Here is a 17,833-nt window from a genome sequence, read left to right on the forward strand (position 1 = left end):
CGGAGTTTGTGTTCTAGTATTGTGAAGATTAAATGAGAATTAATGTTAAATGTTCAGTATGATGAGGCACATAGAGGTGCTCCCAGTGTCCCCTTTTGCCCCCTTTGCAACATTGTTTTCATCAGGATCAAAAGGCCAAAGGGAGTGTGTGTTGGGGGGAAGAGTAAAGCCAATACTGATAACTGGGCATGGCTTCCCCACAGAGGACCCAAGGCCTGACTGCATCCATATAGGAAGCTTTTTTTATTTTGTAAAAAATGCTAGCTGACCATCAACTGATGATTGGATAAAGAAGATATGGTGTGTATATACACACACACACACACACACACACACACACACAATGAAATACTACTCAGCCATAAAAAAGGATAAAATCGTCCCATTCACAACAACATGGATGGACCTTGAGGGTATCATGTTAAGTGAAATAAGCCAGAGAGAGAAAGACGAACTCTGTATGACTCCACTCATAGGTGGAAGTTAAACATAGAGACAAAGAGAACTGATTGGTGGTTACCAGGGGAAAGGGGGGGTGGGGGGCGGGCACAAAGGGTGAAGTGGTGCACCTACAACATGACTGACAATAATGTACAACTGAAATTTCACAAGGTTGTAAACTATCATAATCTTAATAAAAAGTTAAAAAAAAATGCTAGCTGACTCTGCTCTTGACGGTCTTGGTTGTCTACCTGTGCTTACATTTCTTCCCATCTCCCTTGGATCTAGCTCTGTCCGTTCATCCTCATTCTCGAGTCGTTGTTCCTTCTCCCCCATTCCACCACCTCAGCTCACTACTGAATCTTTTGCTCTATAGACAAAAACAAAAAATTGTTACCCTTCTTCTGCCCTTTGTCCTTCAAGTGTGGACCAAATTCTCCCCTTCCTTCCTTTTATCAGAAGACATTTTAGAGTTGTCTGTACCCGCATATTCATTCCTTAATTCTTTTAGGTCTTTTGTTCTTACTCCAAGTGTTGCAGTCCTTCTATCAGGGTTCATCAGCGCCTCTTGTCTCTTTTTCTCCTACTCAGCTTCTTTGTAAGCGGCATCCATTATTGTTAAGAACATGTGAACTCGGTGTGCTCATGGCCTCATTTGACCTACCTGGGTTCAAATCCTAATTCTACAACCTAAGTGGCCTCGGGCAGGTTTCTTCATCTTCAAAATTATGTAATAATATTTAGCTTTTAAGTTATTGAAGGATTGTAAAGCTACAACACCTAGCACACTGTCAAGATATACGATGAGAGTGAAGTAAAAAGTGACTACTGTTTTTGACATTTAAAAAAAAATGCCCTTTCATTTTCCCTGCACCATCTGTTTTTTTGTGTTCTTCATCTTGGTTTCCTGATAGTTCATTCCTTATTACTTGGCTATATTGACTTTCTGTTTTCTTTCCAAGTTTATGGCTATCACTTACTCTGAGTGATCTTAATAAAACCTCATGGCTTCAACTATCTCCTTTATAATTGATAATTTTAGATATTCATCTTTAGTCCACATTCTCTCTTGAGTGCCAGATAGGAATATTTAGCTGTGTGCTAGACATGAAACATTTGTCAAATGATCAGGAATAATAATCAGGAAGGAGTGTCTACATTTGATTTGTAGCGGAAACAAACTACCTTACCTGGCAAACATCACTTTTATCACTTGTTAAGTTGATAAAATTTTGAATGACTGTCTTTACTTTTGGACCTCTAATGATGCTTTATAAAGGAGGGGAAGAAAACCCTTTCTGTTCAGAAATAACACACAGCCCCTGTCAATTAGCAGGAGGATTTTTCATGTGATTCTGGAAAGATTTTGCAACACCTGTTTCCAAAGAAGGCAAGAAAAATATTGCATTTTTTTCCCCCAAATGTATTTTGTTCAAACCAAATGGACACCAAATAAAGAACATTCCTTGAGTTCTGAATGAGGAGAACTTTCTAAAAACTGCTCAGGTAACGCAAAGTAGTAAAGAACCAAAAAAATTTTATTTACTTTTAACCTTGGACTGCTAAAAGGAGAAAATGAAAGTGTTTATAGAAGCAAACTTCACAAAAGTAACCGTAGACTTACTTGTTAGACCCAAATATACATGTAGAAAAATACACAAACATGGTTAAATTTACATATGCTGGACTTTTGTTTTTTTAAGGGAGAATATTTCTTACGTATGGGTTTTATCCATTACTTTTTTGGTAAAACAGCAGCTCCTAGAAGCAGTTCCCTCACTGTTTATTTTTCTTGTAAGTTTTCCTGAGGTTTCACATTTCTCTTTCATAGTTTGCGGCAAGGTGTATTTAGACATCAGGGTGGCTCAGTCGGCCCAAGTGTATGGTTGATTAAGATGTATCTTAGGTCACACAGAGCAACTCCACCTTCACCTGGAGTCTAACCAACAGGAGGAAATCAGTTGTTTGTCTACGTACAGGCCAGCTTAGGACTTGAAAGGGACCTAAGAGAGAGTGTCATTCTTCTTTCTCATTTGTAGATGAGGAAACTGAGACCCTGCTGGTTAAACTCTTTTCCTAAAAGAGAGGTGATATGATGTAGTGAAAAGAAAAGGAACTTTTTGTTAAAATCCCGGCTTCCCTTGCTTACCAGCTGTGTAATGCTGGTTATCTGCCCTAGTTCACAAGAGCTCTTCACAAGAGCTGTGTACTCTTGGGTGAATTACTTAGTGTCTCTGAATTTCTGATAACATTTAGCCCAGAGATATAGTTAGGCCCCTTTAAAAATTTTAATAATTTGTTGTATTTTTCTTTTGTTTTCTTAAACCTTTAACAAGACAGATCATTTCATTAACCTGTAAAAACTCATTTGGGTTTGTTGATCTGATTTTTCCTCTGTTTTCTACTTCATTAATTTCTGTTCTGTATTCCTTTCACTTTAAAAAAATAAGTTATTGTATTGAATATTTGTTTCATTAATTTCTAGTATGTAAATTTAAGTCTACATTTTCATCTATAGTATTTTAGCTATATACTTCATTTTGATTTGTTGTATTTTTGTTGTTCATTTCAAACTGTTTTGTGATTTACATTTTGACTTTTCTTGACCTACAACTTAGTGACTTCTAAATTTTCAAGCATACGGATTTTGGGGACTGTCTTTCTTTCCCTTTCATAGAATTGTTAGAATTAGATATAATATATAGGCAAATACCTGGCAAATAATGGATATTCAACAAATGTTTTCACTTTTCCTTCAAGAAATAAACTTCTGCTTTTGAAATTAGAACAGGAAACATAAAATTACAATCAGCATAAGTAATACTAAAAATGACCTTAGTTCTATAATATATCCAAATAAGGAGACAGAGTATAGACAGCGTAGAGGGATGATGGGAAAAGGGTAAAATTAGGAGGAGGGAACGGGGGACAGAATTAAGGAAAGATGTAGGAATAGCAAGTTGAATTAATTCTAGTCTTCTTTGAGGTCATAGTCTACTGATCACTTCGGTCTGGGGGTTTTAGGATATTAATTATTATATTTCTTATGCCTTTATAATAGAAATGTCCATAGATGACCTTTTTTGGGGGTGTGTTTGTGTGCACGTTGTGAAACTGTATGGCAAAAGTTTGTATGTTTTTGGGGAGAGAGTCCATAGTTTCATTAGAATCTTAAAGGGGTCGATGAAGCCCCTGGAAGTTAAGACCTGCTATTTTAGCGACTTTACCACGTGGGACACCTTGAGAAGCCTACCGGAAAAGACTTCTGTTTTTTCTGCTCTAACTCTATTGACTACTACCCTCTTGAGAGAGATTGAGTGTTCCTTCTAAGGCCTTGGGTGAGAAGCAGATGACCAGGCAGTATACTAAGAACAGAATTTGACTTTTACTGAGGTGAAACTTAAAACTACATGATATTTTATAAGCATAAATATTGTGATACCTGTTGTGAATTACAAAATCTGAAATCTTTTATTACTATTATTTTTATATAGCTAAGCCAAGTGTTCTTGGTCTCTTCTAAGGGTAAGAATAATTCTGGGAATAAGAGGAAGCAGGTGGTAGTGCTGTGGAGATGGCATGCTATAAAGGTGACCTTTGGCCATCCAGAGACAAGAGGGTACTCTGCTGGGTTCGAGATGAAGGGACTTACCCCAGGACAGAAGAGTAGGGAAGATGAGAGGTTGGTGAGGGAGGTAGGAAGGTACACCAGACAGACTTGACAGGCCTCTTGCTTCTCCTTATAGGAAGGCTAGTTGCCTAGAGAGAGAAGCCAGCTCAGGATTCTAAAATTTGGGAGATGCAGTAAGAATACGTTCTTTAAAGGAAGCCAGCCAAGAGGGTACATGTAGGGGAGTTTCTTTCTGAGCTCTGGCTCACAGTGAAATCCACGTTTACTGAAGTACTTCATAATTATTTCCTCAGGTTTCTGGAATCAGAGTTAGTTTTGCTGTGTATTAAGTGTTAGTACAATTTAGAAATCTGATGGTTCTCACTTGTTAATTTGTAATCCCCTAAATCTGCATCATTCAGTATGAGAGCCTCTAACCGTATATAGCTATAAGATGAAATTAATTAAAACTGAGTAAAATTAAAAAATCAGTCCATTGTCACTAGCTGCATGTCAAATGCTCATTAGCCATATGTGACTAGTGGCTACTATGTTAGTGCATTGTATTGGACTTTTTTGTCATCATAGAAATTTTCTCTTGGACAACACTGCCCTAAATGAAATTATTTTCTTTTTCTCTTCTCCATCAGACTAACGCTGGTTTATATTAATATGTAACCAATTTTGAGATTTTTTTAAAATAAAAAACTTGACGGGCTCACTAGAGTAATATTCCTTTGCTTGTAACATAGTTAAAAAGACATTGTCACCCTTTCAGGTTCATCTGCCTGAGTGCCATTATTTTACAAGATTTTTCAAGAAGTGGTGACTAAATAATTATATTCATTATGGCTGGTATTTGACTGCCTCTACTAAACTGATAACCCTCAGGATTATTTTTACTCTCTATACAATAAGCATGCTCTGGAATGGCCTCCAATGTCATAACAAAATTTCTAAGGTGAAAACCAGCTTTGTTTCATACACTTTTTAGGAGATATTAGACTTATTATGATTCATCTACTTCGTATGTGATTGATGATCATAGTTCTCAAAAGTTGCAAGACAGGAAAATCTCAAAAAGTAATTATTTCACTGTTGCCCTACTTCTCTGAGATCTTATCACTCAGGCTAAAGGATAATTTCTATTGCTTTGTTTTTTGTTTTAAACAGAATAGAAAAATAGGCTTTTTCCTTTGCCCTCCTTTTAAACAATCTCTACCATAGGTAGGACTTTTTCAGGTAACTTGCATGTACAGTATAATTTCAGGAAACACAACAAAAATTTTTTTCATTGTGATAGAGCATTTCTTGAAATTCAAATTAATAATCTTTTTTTTTTTTGAGGAAGATTAGCCCTGAGCTAATTGCTGCCAATCCTCCGCTTTTTGCTGAGGAAGACTGGCCCTGAGCTAACATCTGTGCCCATTTTCCTCTACTTTCTATGTGGGACGCCTACCACAGCATGGCTTGCCAAGCAGTGCCGTGTCTGCACCCAGGATCCGAACCTGCAAACCCTTGGCTGCCAAAGCGGAATGAGCGAACTTAACCGCTGCGCCACTGGACTGGCCCCCAAAATTAATAATCTTGATCTTTTGTTTTATTATAAAATGTTCAAACATGGAAGTGTATACAGTAGGAAATGCATTTTCTACCCGATTTGTTTTGATGCTATCTCTGGAGATAACTACTTAAAAGCTAGTTAAGTATTCTTCTAGGCTTTCCAATGTATATTTAGACATAAACACAAATAATTTGTTTTTTATGAATGAAATTATACTAAATATAATGTTTTTACAGATTATTTTGCCTATTTAACAATGTAATGGACATATTTCTGAGTATATGATCTATGCTCATACTGTTGATTAGGTTTTTAAAAGTTTTTTCTATATTTTATGGTAGGAAATCTGGAGTATAAATATGTTTTTATGTAAAGATGATATCCAGCTATAATGTATGAGCAAGTGCCTTAGCATGATGGTGACCTATAATAGGTGCTCAGTGCATGTTAGTTTCCATTCTTCCTCTTGGACATATATGAGAAGGGCCATGGAACGTGAGTAACTGTTTCTTTTGAGTAGTGAAACTCTAAGAACTCACAGTAAATATCTACAAACAACCATGGTATTAATCTTTTCACTATAAAACAAACTTTTCTCTTAAGTGTGTTTGTGTTTTGTGATTCAGGTTTATAAACTGCTACAAGACTAGCAGGATTGCTATTTAAGAGTTTTGTAAGCTAGGCTGCCCTGATTATTTTAGGTGCTTCTGGTAAGAGCAAATATTTTTTACTGGTGAATAAGAGACCACATTACGATTTATCCTTTTGACTGAGTGCACAGTCAAAATATGTACTATAAAGCTGTACAGTATGTGAAAATGTGTTACATGAGAATCTTGGAACAAAGTCCTTTGCTAACTTTGAAGATGTATAGAATGGTTGCTGAGATGGGAAATCCAACACTTCTGTCTTGGAGTAGGATTTGTAAATATGTGCTGTGTGATAGCGTCGAAGATCTCATTGTTTCTAGTCGTTCTAGAGAAGAGACTAGGAAAAGATGAATCTGGAGCTGATTGTCAATTATTTGTAGAGTCCTATTTTTAAATATTATTGCTTTATACTCTTCATCACCTCATTTGGAAATCTGCTCCTTCTGCTTTCCTGCAGGGAAGTTGTGGACCTTTGTTTTGGGTGGATCAGTAAAGCAGATTGAATTGGGGCCCCAACTTCTTTTCTCCTTGAGGACAGAGTGAGGGGTGCTGCTGAGAGAAGTGCCTCCACAGTAGCCTGGGCTGAAGCTTGGCTTGGAGGTAGTGCTGGACTGTACAGGAATTTCCTTCAAGATTCCAGGAGTTTGTGAATTATAAATTTCTTTTAGCAGTTAACATGGGTATGTCAGTCTGCAAGCTTGAGAAATAATTGTTAGAATATAGAATTGGAAGTGCTTCCCTAGCATCTTCCTGGACTTTAGATTGTTAACCAGTTTTTTTGGTTTTGTTTTTTTTTGGTCTTTTCTTGGCTTATTTGTTTTAACTCGGGTCTTTTGGAGAGAAAAATCACTTAAAACTTTTTAGAACCTAAATTTATAGTTACACAAGATAATTATTTGTGTGCCTCAGAGGCTTTTGCTCACTTGTTTATTCTTTTGTTCATTTATTCATTCAACAAATATTCCTTGAAGTACTTACTGTAAGCAGGATTGTGGAAGGAATGCTATCAGATAGTAATCTAGTCAGGGTAAGGGAAAAATGGAAAATGTATTCTACAGAGATACCAAAGGCTGAAGGTGGGGGTGTGTTTGTGTGTGTGTGTGTGTGTGTGTGTGTGCATGTGTTTAAGAGAGACACAGACACATGTCCATATATACATGTACAGAGACATGGTCCATAGTGCTGTAGGAACAATCTCCTAAACACTTTTAGAATCTGTCTATTCTTCTATTCCCACTGTTACTCCTTTCTTTTGGGCCCTCAACATCTCTCATATACGCTAGTAGTTCTTGCCTCTGGACTGTCCCTCTGTTCTAACTTTTCACTGCTTTTTCCTTTATACAGCTGTTTTCAGAGTTTTTCCCCCTAACTAAAGCACAGATTTGATTGTGTGTCTCCTGTTAACCACAGAATAAAGTCCAAACTTGTTAATATATAGACTTAATATAGATTCTGTAAATAGTCCCCTCATTAAACTCTCCTGAGTTATCCACTTTTAGTTACTGTCTGTCCATGCCCAGACCCCAAATGGTCTTACCTTCTGTCTCTTGGTTCTGGATATTTTCTGTTTCTTTATGCAGACCTGCTCTCATCACTGTCCACCCTCTCCTCAGTACCAGGAGGCTGACCTTGCCCTGTGACTTCTACGTGAGTTTGGACACTGGGAAGCACTGGCAGGAGGAGAGTGGGGTTGCTGTGTTTATTCTCCCAGCTTCCTCCTGCCAAATCATGTCATATTGGCTGTCCCAGAGGTGGTAGCTCCTATGAGGCGGTCCTGATTGTACCTTTAAGGCCTGGGGTTGGTAGCAGCTTCAGGAGGTTGCACTATCTCTTGACTACCCACACCTTTCAAACCTTGTAAATAGTCTTTTATTAAGTTGTTTGTAAATTACCCAGTTTGTTTCCTGCTGGGATCCTGACTGTGGCATTGGCCAAACTCTCTAAGCTTCAGATCTGCCTGCAGTTACAGCTGTGTGATTTTCCTGTAGCGCTTATCTCTCTCTTTTATTCAGATTTTTTTGTGAGTTTTTTTTCATTCCTTCCCTCTTTTAGTCTGTTTTCCTTTTTCCTCTCCCGGCACTGTAACTGCCATAAAATAGAAATTGAAAAGTCGGAATGAATAAGGAGAGGAGATTTTCAAGAGGATGGACATTTGAATTTCCTTGTGATATAGCATAATATTTATTTAGGTGTCTGAAATGAGATCTTTTGAGAAAGGAGGGGAAGTTATGGGTACTGAAGTCAGTATAATCATTTTAACATCTAGATTTTTATTTCGTTCTTTTCAAAAAGTAAACTTAGCACTTGTTTTTCTTTACCTTTGTTTCTACATATTAGAAATAACACTAGTTTACTTCTGTTTTTCTCTCTCTCTTTAAAATTTATTTTATTTTATTTTTTAAAGATTTTATTTTTTTTCCTTTTTCTCCCCAAAGTCCCCCAGTACATAGTTGTATATTCTTCGTTGCGGGTCCTTCTAGTTGTGGCATGTGGGACGCTGCCTCAGCGTGGTTTGATGAGCAGTGCCATGTCCGCACCCAGGATTCGAACCAACGAAACACTGGGCCGCCTGCAGCGGAGCGCGCAAACTTAACCACTCGGCCACGGGGCCAGCCCCTTTAAAATTTATTTTAGATTTATTCCATTGGAATATTTTGTAATAGCATATCTTTAGGGAAGTATGTACTATATATAAAATGAGATAGATTTCAATTATCACTTAGTTGGAGAATATAGGAAACATTCATCCGTACATATGTCTATCCAGGTATTCATTTATCTGTCTTTCTCAATATATCTTAGAAAGGATGTGTTAAGAGCAGACAACCATAGCTAACAAATGCATTTAGCAAGATTGAAATGTGTTTAGCAAGATTAAACTTTTTTTTTTTTTTTGACTGAGGAGAATTTGCCCTGAACTAACATCTGTTGCCATTCTTCCTCTATTTTGTATGTGGGTCGCTGCCACAGTGTGGCCGCCAACAAGTGGTATAGGTCCATGCCCAGGAACTGAACCAGGGCTGCTGAAGTGAAGTGCACTGAACTTAACCACTAGGCCACAGGGCCGGCCCTGCAAGATTGAGCTTTTAAAAAGTGACTTCTCTTAAGAAGAGAGTTTTAATTAAGAGAAAAATATCTTAGAATTATGATTAGTAATTCTATAGAATAGTGTCTATATCCTTTATACATTAAGGAAAGGATATATTTGTCCTGTGAAAGGGTTTATTTTGAGAAGAATCTTACTATATAACACTAACTTTGACACAGAACTTTCCATTACTGCTGTAAAAAATTACCATTGAAAATAATCTCTATAGCAGATAGAGAATATTCCATTGCTTTTTAGAGTAGAGCTGTCTGTTTACTCTAAAGGGATGGATATGCCTCTGTGTGTGTGTGTGTGTTTGTGTGTGTGTGTGTCTTAGCCTGTTTGGGTTGCCATAACAAAATACAATAGACTTGGTGGCTTAAACAACAGAAATTTATTTTCTCACAGTTTTGGAGGCTGGAATTCTGAGATCAGGGTGTCAGAATGGTTGGGTTCTGGTGAGGGCTCTCATCCTGGCTTGCAGATGGCCACCTTCTTACTGTGTCTTCACATGGCTTTTCCTTAGTATATGCATGTGGAGGGAGAGAGATCTCTTTTTATTCTTCTTCTTATGGGGCCATCAATCCTATTGGATTAGGACTGTACTTTTTTTTTCTTTTTTGAGGAAGATTAGCCCTGAGCTAACATCTGCTGCCAATCCTCCTCTTTTTTTTTTTTTTTTTTTTTTTGCTGAGGAAGATTGGCCCTGAGCTAACATCCATGCCCATTCTTCCTCTACTTTATATATGGGACGCCTGCCACAGCATAACTTGATAAGCAGATCTTGATAAGTAGGTCTTCTCCCGGGATCCGAACCAGTGGATCCCAGGCTGCTGAAGCACAGCATGCGACTGTAACTGCAGTGCCACTGGGCCGGCCCTAAGACCCTACTTTTATGACTTCATTTAACCTTAATTACTTCCTACAAGCCCTATCTCCAAATACAGTAAAATAGGGTGTTAGAACTCCAACATAAGAATTTTGGGGGTACACAGTTCAGTCCATAGGGGTGGGTGTGTGTGTGCACATGTGTATATATAAAACATATGAGCAATAGAGGAAATTATTGTGATATATTTAGCTTGAAGAAAGAGACTCATGCTTAGACAATGACAGCCCAATATTGAAGCTCATTATTGAAGTTTCTTTGTAAAGATATTGTTGTGTTGGTGGAGGTTGTGTAATACACTCTCACGGGTTACCACTGACACTCTTTTTCCTCAAACCTTGTAGTCTTTACTCAGTTCTCACTCTCTTTGATGTCTTGGCATTTGACATCCTACGTTTACCTAGATGTGGACTTGATACTCTAAACTACTTCCATTGGCTTTCGTATCGCAACATTGTCCTACTTCTCTGTTGTTCATTCTTTTGTTCAAAGAATGGCCAGTATGTGCTGCTGAATGAGACAGATGAAGTCCTGACCTCTAGAGCATGTAATCATCCTTTCTTCCTCTCTCTACTGCAGTCCCTTTGCATGGTTTCACCTTGGAGATTAGTCCTTAGCTGATTGTTTTGTCTCTGTTAGTCTTGACTTTAGACTTTCTCTGAGAACTGTTTCATTTTCCTGGCTTAAGTTACCACCTCTAATGTCAACAACTTGCATATCTCTCTCTACTTCTGATCTTTATCCTGAATTTTATTCATTTAGCCATTCAGTGAATTTTTATTCAGAGCCAACTGTGTCCTTGGTGCACAGGATACAAGAATGATATAGTCTTTGCCCTCAAGTTGCTGACAGAATGCAGAGAGCAATTTAAAATACACTGTGATAGATGTATGTACAAGGTACCCTAGGACAGATAAGTAGGGAGTGTCTGGCTTGGACTTGAAAGGGAATTGAGAGGGCAGGTACCCTCAGTAGAAGGCTGAACATATATGAAGGCACTTAAGGTTTTGAAAACATAGTATGTTTAGGCAACAGCAAGAGGTTCAGTATGATTGGAGCTTTAAGGGCTGCATGGGGAAGAGTAAAAGTTGAGCTGAGCATTTAAGAAGGTGTCAGATCACGTGAAAAGCAGTGTTCTCAATATTAAACTAATTTTCTTCCACCATAAATCAGCTCCCCTTCCCAGCTTCACATTTATGTCAATAGGACCATCATTCTCCCTACTTCCCAACCCTGAAGTGTAATTTTCAGGTCTGCTTCAGCAATTATGATCAGGTATCAAGTTGAGTCATTTCTATATTCAAAACACTCTTTCTTGCATCCTTTTCTATTTTCACTATCAACATACTACATATCACTTAGTTACTGGATTATTTCAAAGCTGTATTAAATGCTCCCCTTTCTACTTTTTTTTAAAAAGTTAATGTCTAAAAGCCCTTATTTTATCCTGTTGCTGACTCTGAGCAAAAGAGGACAGTGAGGGACCGGCCCAGTGGTGCAGCGGTTAAGTATGCACTTTCGGCTTTGGCGGCCCGGGGTTCCCCGGTTGGGCTCCTGGGTGTGGACATGGCACCACTTGGCAAGCCATGCTGTGGTAGGCATCCCACATACAAAATAGAGGAAGATGGGCACAGATGTTAGTTCAGGGCCAGTTTTCCTCAGCAAAAAGAGCAGGATTGGCAGATGTTAGCTCAGGGCTAGTCTTCCTCAAAAAAAGAAAATAAATAAAAATAAAAAATAAAAGAGGACAGTAATGTTTTATTTCCTACAGGATAAGTCCTTTCTTAGGCCAGTAATTAAGTTATCTTTTTAGTAAACACAAAAATCTCAAGCTTCATTCTCCCATTAAAACCCACAAAATTGCAGAATTAAGAGTAATGTGCAGCAAAGAAGATTTTGTTCCATTAACTTTGAGTTTTTATTAGGTCCCTCTCCCCCCATTGTATCTTCCTTGTTACATCTCTAACCTCTTAATTTGGCCAGATCGCTTGCCTCCACTGACTCTAGAAATAGATACCCTGTGTTGGGATCCTAGGCACTACTTACTAGTTTCAGCAAGGTTCCACATTTCTCTAAGCCTCATAATAACTTTGTGTGAAAATGGGGGAAGTGATAGTACCTACTTCGCAGGGTTGAGGTTAAGGGTTGAGTTAATCTTTGTAGCCTAGTGCCTGGCATGTGTGAGCACGTGGTACCTGTTGGCTATAAAATGTTACATACCTTGAACACTCCTTGCTCATTCCCTCTGTGCTCTTGTTCTTGCAACTTCATGCTGTCCTTGCATCCCTCTACCACTAAATGCTTTCCTTGAGCATTTCCTTTTCCCTGTTGCCTTTGATTTACCTGCTGTTTTCAAGTTCAACTCAGTTGCCTTTTCTTTAATAGTTTTTTCTAACTGTTCCAGTTCGCATTGACCTCTGAATTTCTGTAGGACCTTTTATACCATTTTAGAAAAGTCCTATTTTTTGTCTTTTATGGTATTTCTTTTAAAATTTACATACAGTAAAATTTACCTTTTTTGACAGATGCTTAGAGTTGTGGGGTTACCATCACAGTTGAGATATAGAACAGTTTAATCATGCCCCCAAAATCTATCTTGGTATTACTTTTTCAACAGTTTCCTGAGTATGCATTCTGTTTCTGCATGTACAATTTAGGCTCTTGAACCTTGTGTCTGTTTTACAATAATGTGTCTCCCCTATGTATGGCCTAGTCTAGTATTGAGCATATGGTGAGTAGATGCTTGAGCGTTTGAATTGTATAAAACAAAGCCTAAAAGCACGGTCAGTTTGAACATTTTAAGAAACTACTGATCTAAGTTATTTAATTTCTCTTTGGTGTTTCATTTTATTTGGGTGAAAATTACAATTGAAAATTATTTCTCTACAACTTAAGTGATATTGGAGCCTTGCCAGGGCTAATGAACACCATTTTAATTTGTCTTTGGAAAACAAAGGGCTTGTTTCTTTCTGTTTTTGTTATCAAATGTACTTATGGTTTCTGTTTTTTTCCTAACCCTATTAATTTAAATTTTGATGTGAAATAAAATTTTATATCTTTACCCTCCTTAACTACATTTAGCTGTTATGATGTTACTAATTATTAAATATATTTACTGAGTTTTCCCTTTTCTTCTTAAACATATTTAAGATATTGAGCAATTCAATTAAAGGTGAATTGGTTACAACATATAAAATATAAAGCCTTCTTGTTTTCCCAACTTTATTTTACCATGGGCCAATTTTCTTCTCTTCCCTTTGGGTTTCTTTTATTGATTGTCTCTAAAATCAGAGGTCAACGCAAGTAAGAGAATTTTTACTTGAAAGTGGGACTGATGTGGACAACCTAATGCTGCATGGTTTCCTCAATCTTCACTCTTGGATATTATGGAGTATTGATCCTTCTTCAGAAAGGGCAAAATTTGGTTAAGATTTGCATCCCATTCAGTAGACTTTACTTCCTAACAGAGTGAATTGAACTTAACCATGTGTGTCTTTTTTTCCCTTCCCCAACAGCTTCCATGCCTATGGCTGTTCTAAATTTGGGCCAAATATATCCATTTCAGAGAGGCTTTTTCTGTAAAGACAACAGCATCCAGTATCCGTACCATGATGGTACCATCACAACCACTGTCCTCAGCACAGTGGGGCTTGGTTTACCCATTTCCTCTGTAAGTAAATTAATAAGTAGGTAGTGATGGGTTTGTTGTGCTGGAGGTTGGATAAAGTGATGGAGTTGGGGTGGGGGTGAATCCACAGTACTGTCTTCACCAGTGTTAATGTGGTGAATGATTGCTTGAGGAGTCTGCCCCGTTTTAATCCAGGGGCATTGTTTCTCTACTTAAAGGGGAATGTTACCCAAAACAGCTTGATGCCGTCATGAACAATTATAGAATGATTATTTTAGAGTGGAAGGGGTCGTTTAAGTTATTTGGGGCCAGCTGCTTTTGGTATACAGTGGAGAAACTTAGGTCCAGATACTTCCTCAAGCCCAGTAAGCTATTTTATGGTAGAGCTGAAACAAAGATTATACTTTTTTTTAAATCTTATTATTAAATGGAAATTGAGGCTATGAAAAAGGAGATAGATTTCTTTATTAAATTTGAGAAAACTCAACACTAAGAATGTAAATACACATGCAAAATAAAATCCTCAGAATACACGGAGACTAAAAGTTGTCCTGTCTTTTAAATAGTCCACCAGTTTGTAGGATAAAATCGGGTTTCATTATTTTAGATAACTGACAACTTTCCTTCCAGGTTAAGTTTCACAAGCTAGGTTAAGATTGGCACTTGAGATATTGTGCTTACTTTCTTTATCCTTGGCTCTGATTCCTGAACTTGACCCTATGTCTCTTTATGTGACTTGGAAATAGAAGGGGAGCTGAGTAAAGATTTACCTCTCTGAGCGTCTTGGGAGTGCAGCAAGTCATGCTGTATTTCTCCTTTGACCCCCTGGCTCTTGTCAGTTGTCTTCCCCAGATAGGTGACTTAAAAAAATTGTATTGTCTTAGCAAACTCAGCAGCCTTATTTCCACAATAGGACAGGCTGGCTTTTCTTTCTCTGTTGTGCTTCCAAATAGGTTAAAATTAATATCCTAGTTCTTTGGTTTACTAGTTCATATCTAAGTTCATTTTTTTCTTTTTAGCTAGCAGATTTTTTTTTTTTTGATGGTCTTTAGTACAGTATCCTGAAGGTGAAGGGGAGTTGGATTTTGTTATGTTCCAAGATATACTACATATTTCCATATATAGTCTACATGTTCTGATTTGATTATAACCACTTTTTTTCCTAAAGATTTTATTTTTCCTTTTTCTCCCAAAGCCCCCCAGTACATAGTTGTATATTTTTAGTTGTGAGTCCCTCTAGTTGTGGCATGTGGGATGCTGCCTCAGCATGGCCTGATGAGTGATGCCATGTCCGCGCCCAGGATTCGAGCTGCTGAAACCCTGGGCTATCGAAGCAGAGCGTGCAAACCCAACCACTCAGCCACGGGGCTGGCCCCATATAACTACTTTTATAGGAGTAAAAGGGGAGAAAAATCTGGGATTTAGTTTAAGAAGATATTTACTTTTTTACTAAGAAATAAGTTCCACCGTAACTGGTAACTTCTATTTTAGCCTTTTGGCTTATGAAACAATGTGCAGGAAAGCATATAGTACTGCCACTTAGATGATAATAGACAATGTTACTGCACTTGTTTGAAGTACAAGGTATTTTTTGTAGTTATTATTGTGAGCAACTATTACCAGATAAAGTTTTTTTAAACACTGCCCCTGATTTGAGGAGATAATTGCTTGAGAATCAGGAGTTGCTTTTAGTTACTTGACTTGGTACATTTTATCTTTTTCTAAAAAAAGTTTAATTATAAAAATAATACATATTCATTTATGTATTTAAGAAAATCTGTTATAAAGGAAAAGGGGAAAAGAAATCCTCCATAATTCTACTAGCTGAAGACAACTACTGTTAACATTTTGATGTTATTTTCTTTAGGTGGATAGTTTTTTAGATCATTATGAGCAAACTACAAATTCAATTTTTTGCCTTGTTTTTTACTTACTTTTATAACAGATATTTTTGAGTTATTATAAATATCAAGCAGCTTAAATTAAAAGCAGTAAAGCTAAATTTAAAAAAAAGTAGAAAAAGACTTGATCTGAATCCTTGATATTAATTCCCATGAGTTTGCTACTGGAAAGGAGTGACTTGGAAAGATATTTTAAGTCGAATTTATTTATATTAAAATAAGAAGTAGTATTTGGCCAGTTTCTGGGCCTTAAATGTGCTGGTGACTTGTGGATTAATTAATAAAATATGTAGGGGCCGGCCTGGTGGCGCAGTGGTTAAGTGCACATGTTCTGCGCTGGTGGCCTCGGGTTCGCTGGTTCGGATCCCAGGTGCGGACATGGCACGGCTTGGCAAGCCATGCTGTGGTAGGTGTCCCACATAGAAGGTAGGGGAAGATGGCACGGATGTTAGCTCAGGGCCAGTCTTCCTCAGCAAAAAGAGGAGGATTGGCAGTAGTTATCTCAGGGCTAATCTTCCTCAAAAAAAAAAAAAGTAAAGGGATTCCTGCAAATTCCTAGGGAAGACTTGTTTGTTTGTTTTTTAAAATAGTTAATATATATACATATACACAGCATCAGATGTAGAAGAGAATTTGCTTTCTGTAAGTGGTTTATGTTTGATGTAAGTTCATACACACACATACTTTATAATTCGATGATGAATAATAAGATTGTGGATGATAGAACATTTTAAAGCAGTGACTTTTTTTTTTACAATCTAAGGTTCATAATCCTAAAAAAAATAGATTCTGTACTGTTTCTTCATCAGCTAATCAAAAAAGATGCAATATTCAGAAAACTATAGATTTGTATGCTTTTTGCATTAAAGTTTGTTTTAAGGATCCATTTTTTATTTGACACCAAATTTCTTTTCCTCCTCTTTTGGCTTTATGTAGGTTTACCTTGTTCTTCTGCACTTCCTTATACATTTACTTTTGTAAATTTTTACATTCCTAGAAAACGGCAAAAGCTTGAATTTGTATGCAGACTTTCAGAGTAATGATAGTAACAATAAACTTAGTGTTAAATCCCAAATCCTTATGTTGTAATGAATAAGTATGCATTTTCTAGAGTTTAAAATGTATATAGCTTGGGAATAGAAAACTCTAATCTGTGTTTAATAGGTTATTTTACATTGAGTTGAGTATTGACTGTGAGTAGTTGCTTTACTTAGGTCTTTATTATTCTATGATAGAACCTTTTAGTAAAAATGTTTAGCCTTAAAATAATAATATAGTCAATGTTTTTTTGTGACTATCTTATAAAGCTCCTAAAGAGACATTGTCTTATTCACAGTGACCTGAACTGCATCATGACAAACTAGGAATGTATGTGGATGTATGTGAAAAAGGCTTAATCCCTTTATATATGAATTAGTGAGAAACATGAATGTCCCAAAGCAGAATGGACAAAAAGAGCATGAACGGAAAGTTGTCAGTGGAAGAAAAATATTGACAAAAAATATTTAAAAAGATTTAACATTCTTAAGAAATCAAAGAAGTTCATTTTAAAGCAACACTGAGAACATGCCTGTTACACTGGCAAAGGCAAGAGCTTTCCCAGCTTGTCAAGTGTAGAAAACAGGTATTCTCATACACAAAGCTGGCAAGGGTGTAAATTGATATCAAAAAGAATATATCGTTGGACTTAGAAACTATACTTCAAGCAATTTATTCTAAGAAAATAATAGTTTCATGCAGAGAATTAGTTACAAGAATGTTTATCACAGCATTATTTTTTATAGTAGGAAAATTGGAAATAAATTATTTGAGCTATAAGGGACTATTTATGATTTACCCCAGTGATGAAATGTTATGATCGTTCATCCATTTTATAATTTCTGAGGATATTTATTGACATGGAAAGATCTTTATAATTTTTTTTTTTTGAGGAAGATCAGCCCTGAGCTAACATCTGCCGCCAATCCTCTTTTTGCTGAGGAAGACTGGCCTTGAGCTAACATCCTTGCCCATCTTCCTCTACTTGATATGTGGGACACCTGCCACAACATGCTTGACAAGC

At 37.0% G+C, this 17,833-nt stretch overlaps 1 protein-coding gene across 2 annotated transcripts in view; it reads left to right on the top strand.

The window, feature by feature from the left end:
* The window catches only part of PLPP1 (phospholipid phosphatase 1), a 96,464-nt gene that overhangs the window by 18,189 nt on the left and 60,442 nt on the right, over positions 1 to 17,833 (top strand). The window contains exon 2 of one of the 2 annotated variants that reach the window (XM_014860341.3): positions 13,758 to 13,912. The exons of the other annotated variant lie outside the window; for it this stretch is intronic. Coding sequence (XP_014715827.1) covers positions 13,758 to 13,912 — 155 coding nt within the window. The remainder of the gene's footprint in view (positions 1 to 13,757; positions 13,913 to 17,833) is intronic. 2 annotated transcript variants of the gene reach the window in all.

Source organism: Equus asinus, chromosome 10 (assembly GCF_041296235.1).
Source record: "Equus asinus isolate D_3611 breed Donkey chromosome 10, EquAss-T2T_v2, whole genome shotgun sequence".
NCBI classification, from domain to species: domain Eukaryota; kingdom Metazoa; phylum Chordata; class Mammalia; order Perissodactyla; family Equidae; genus Equus; species Equus asinus.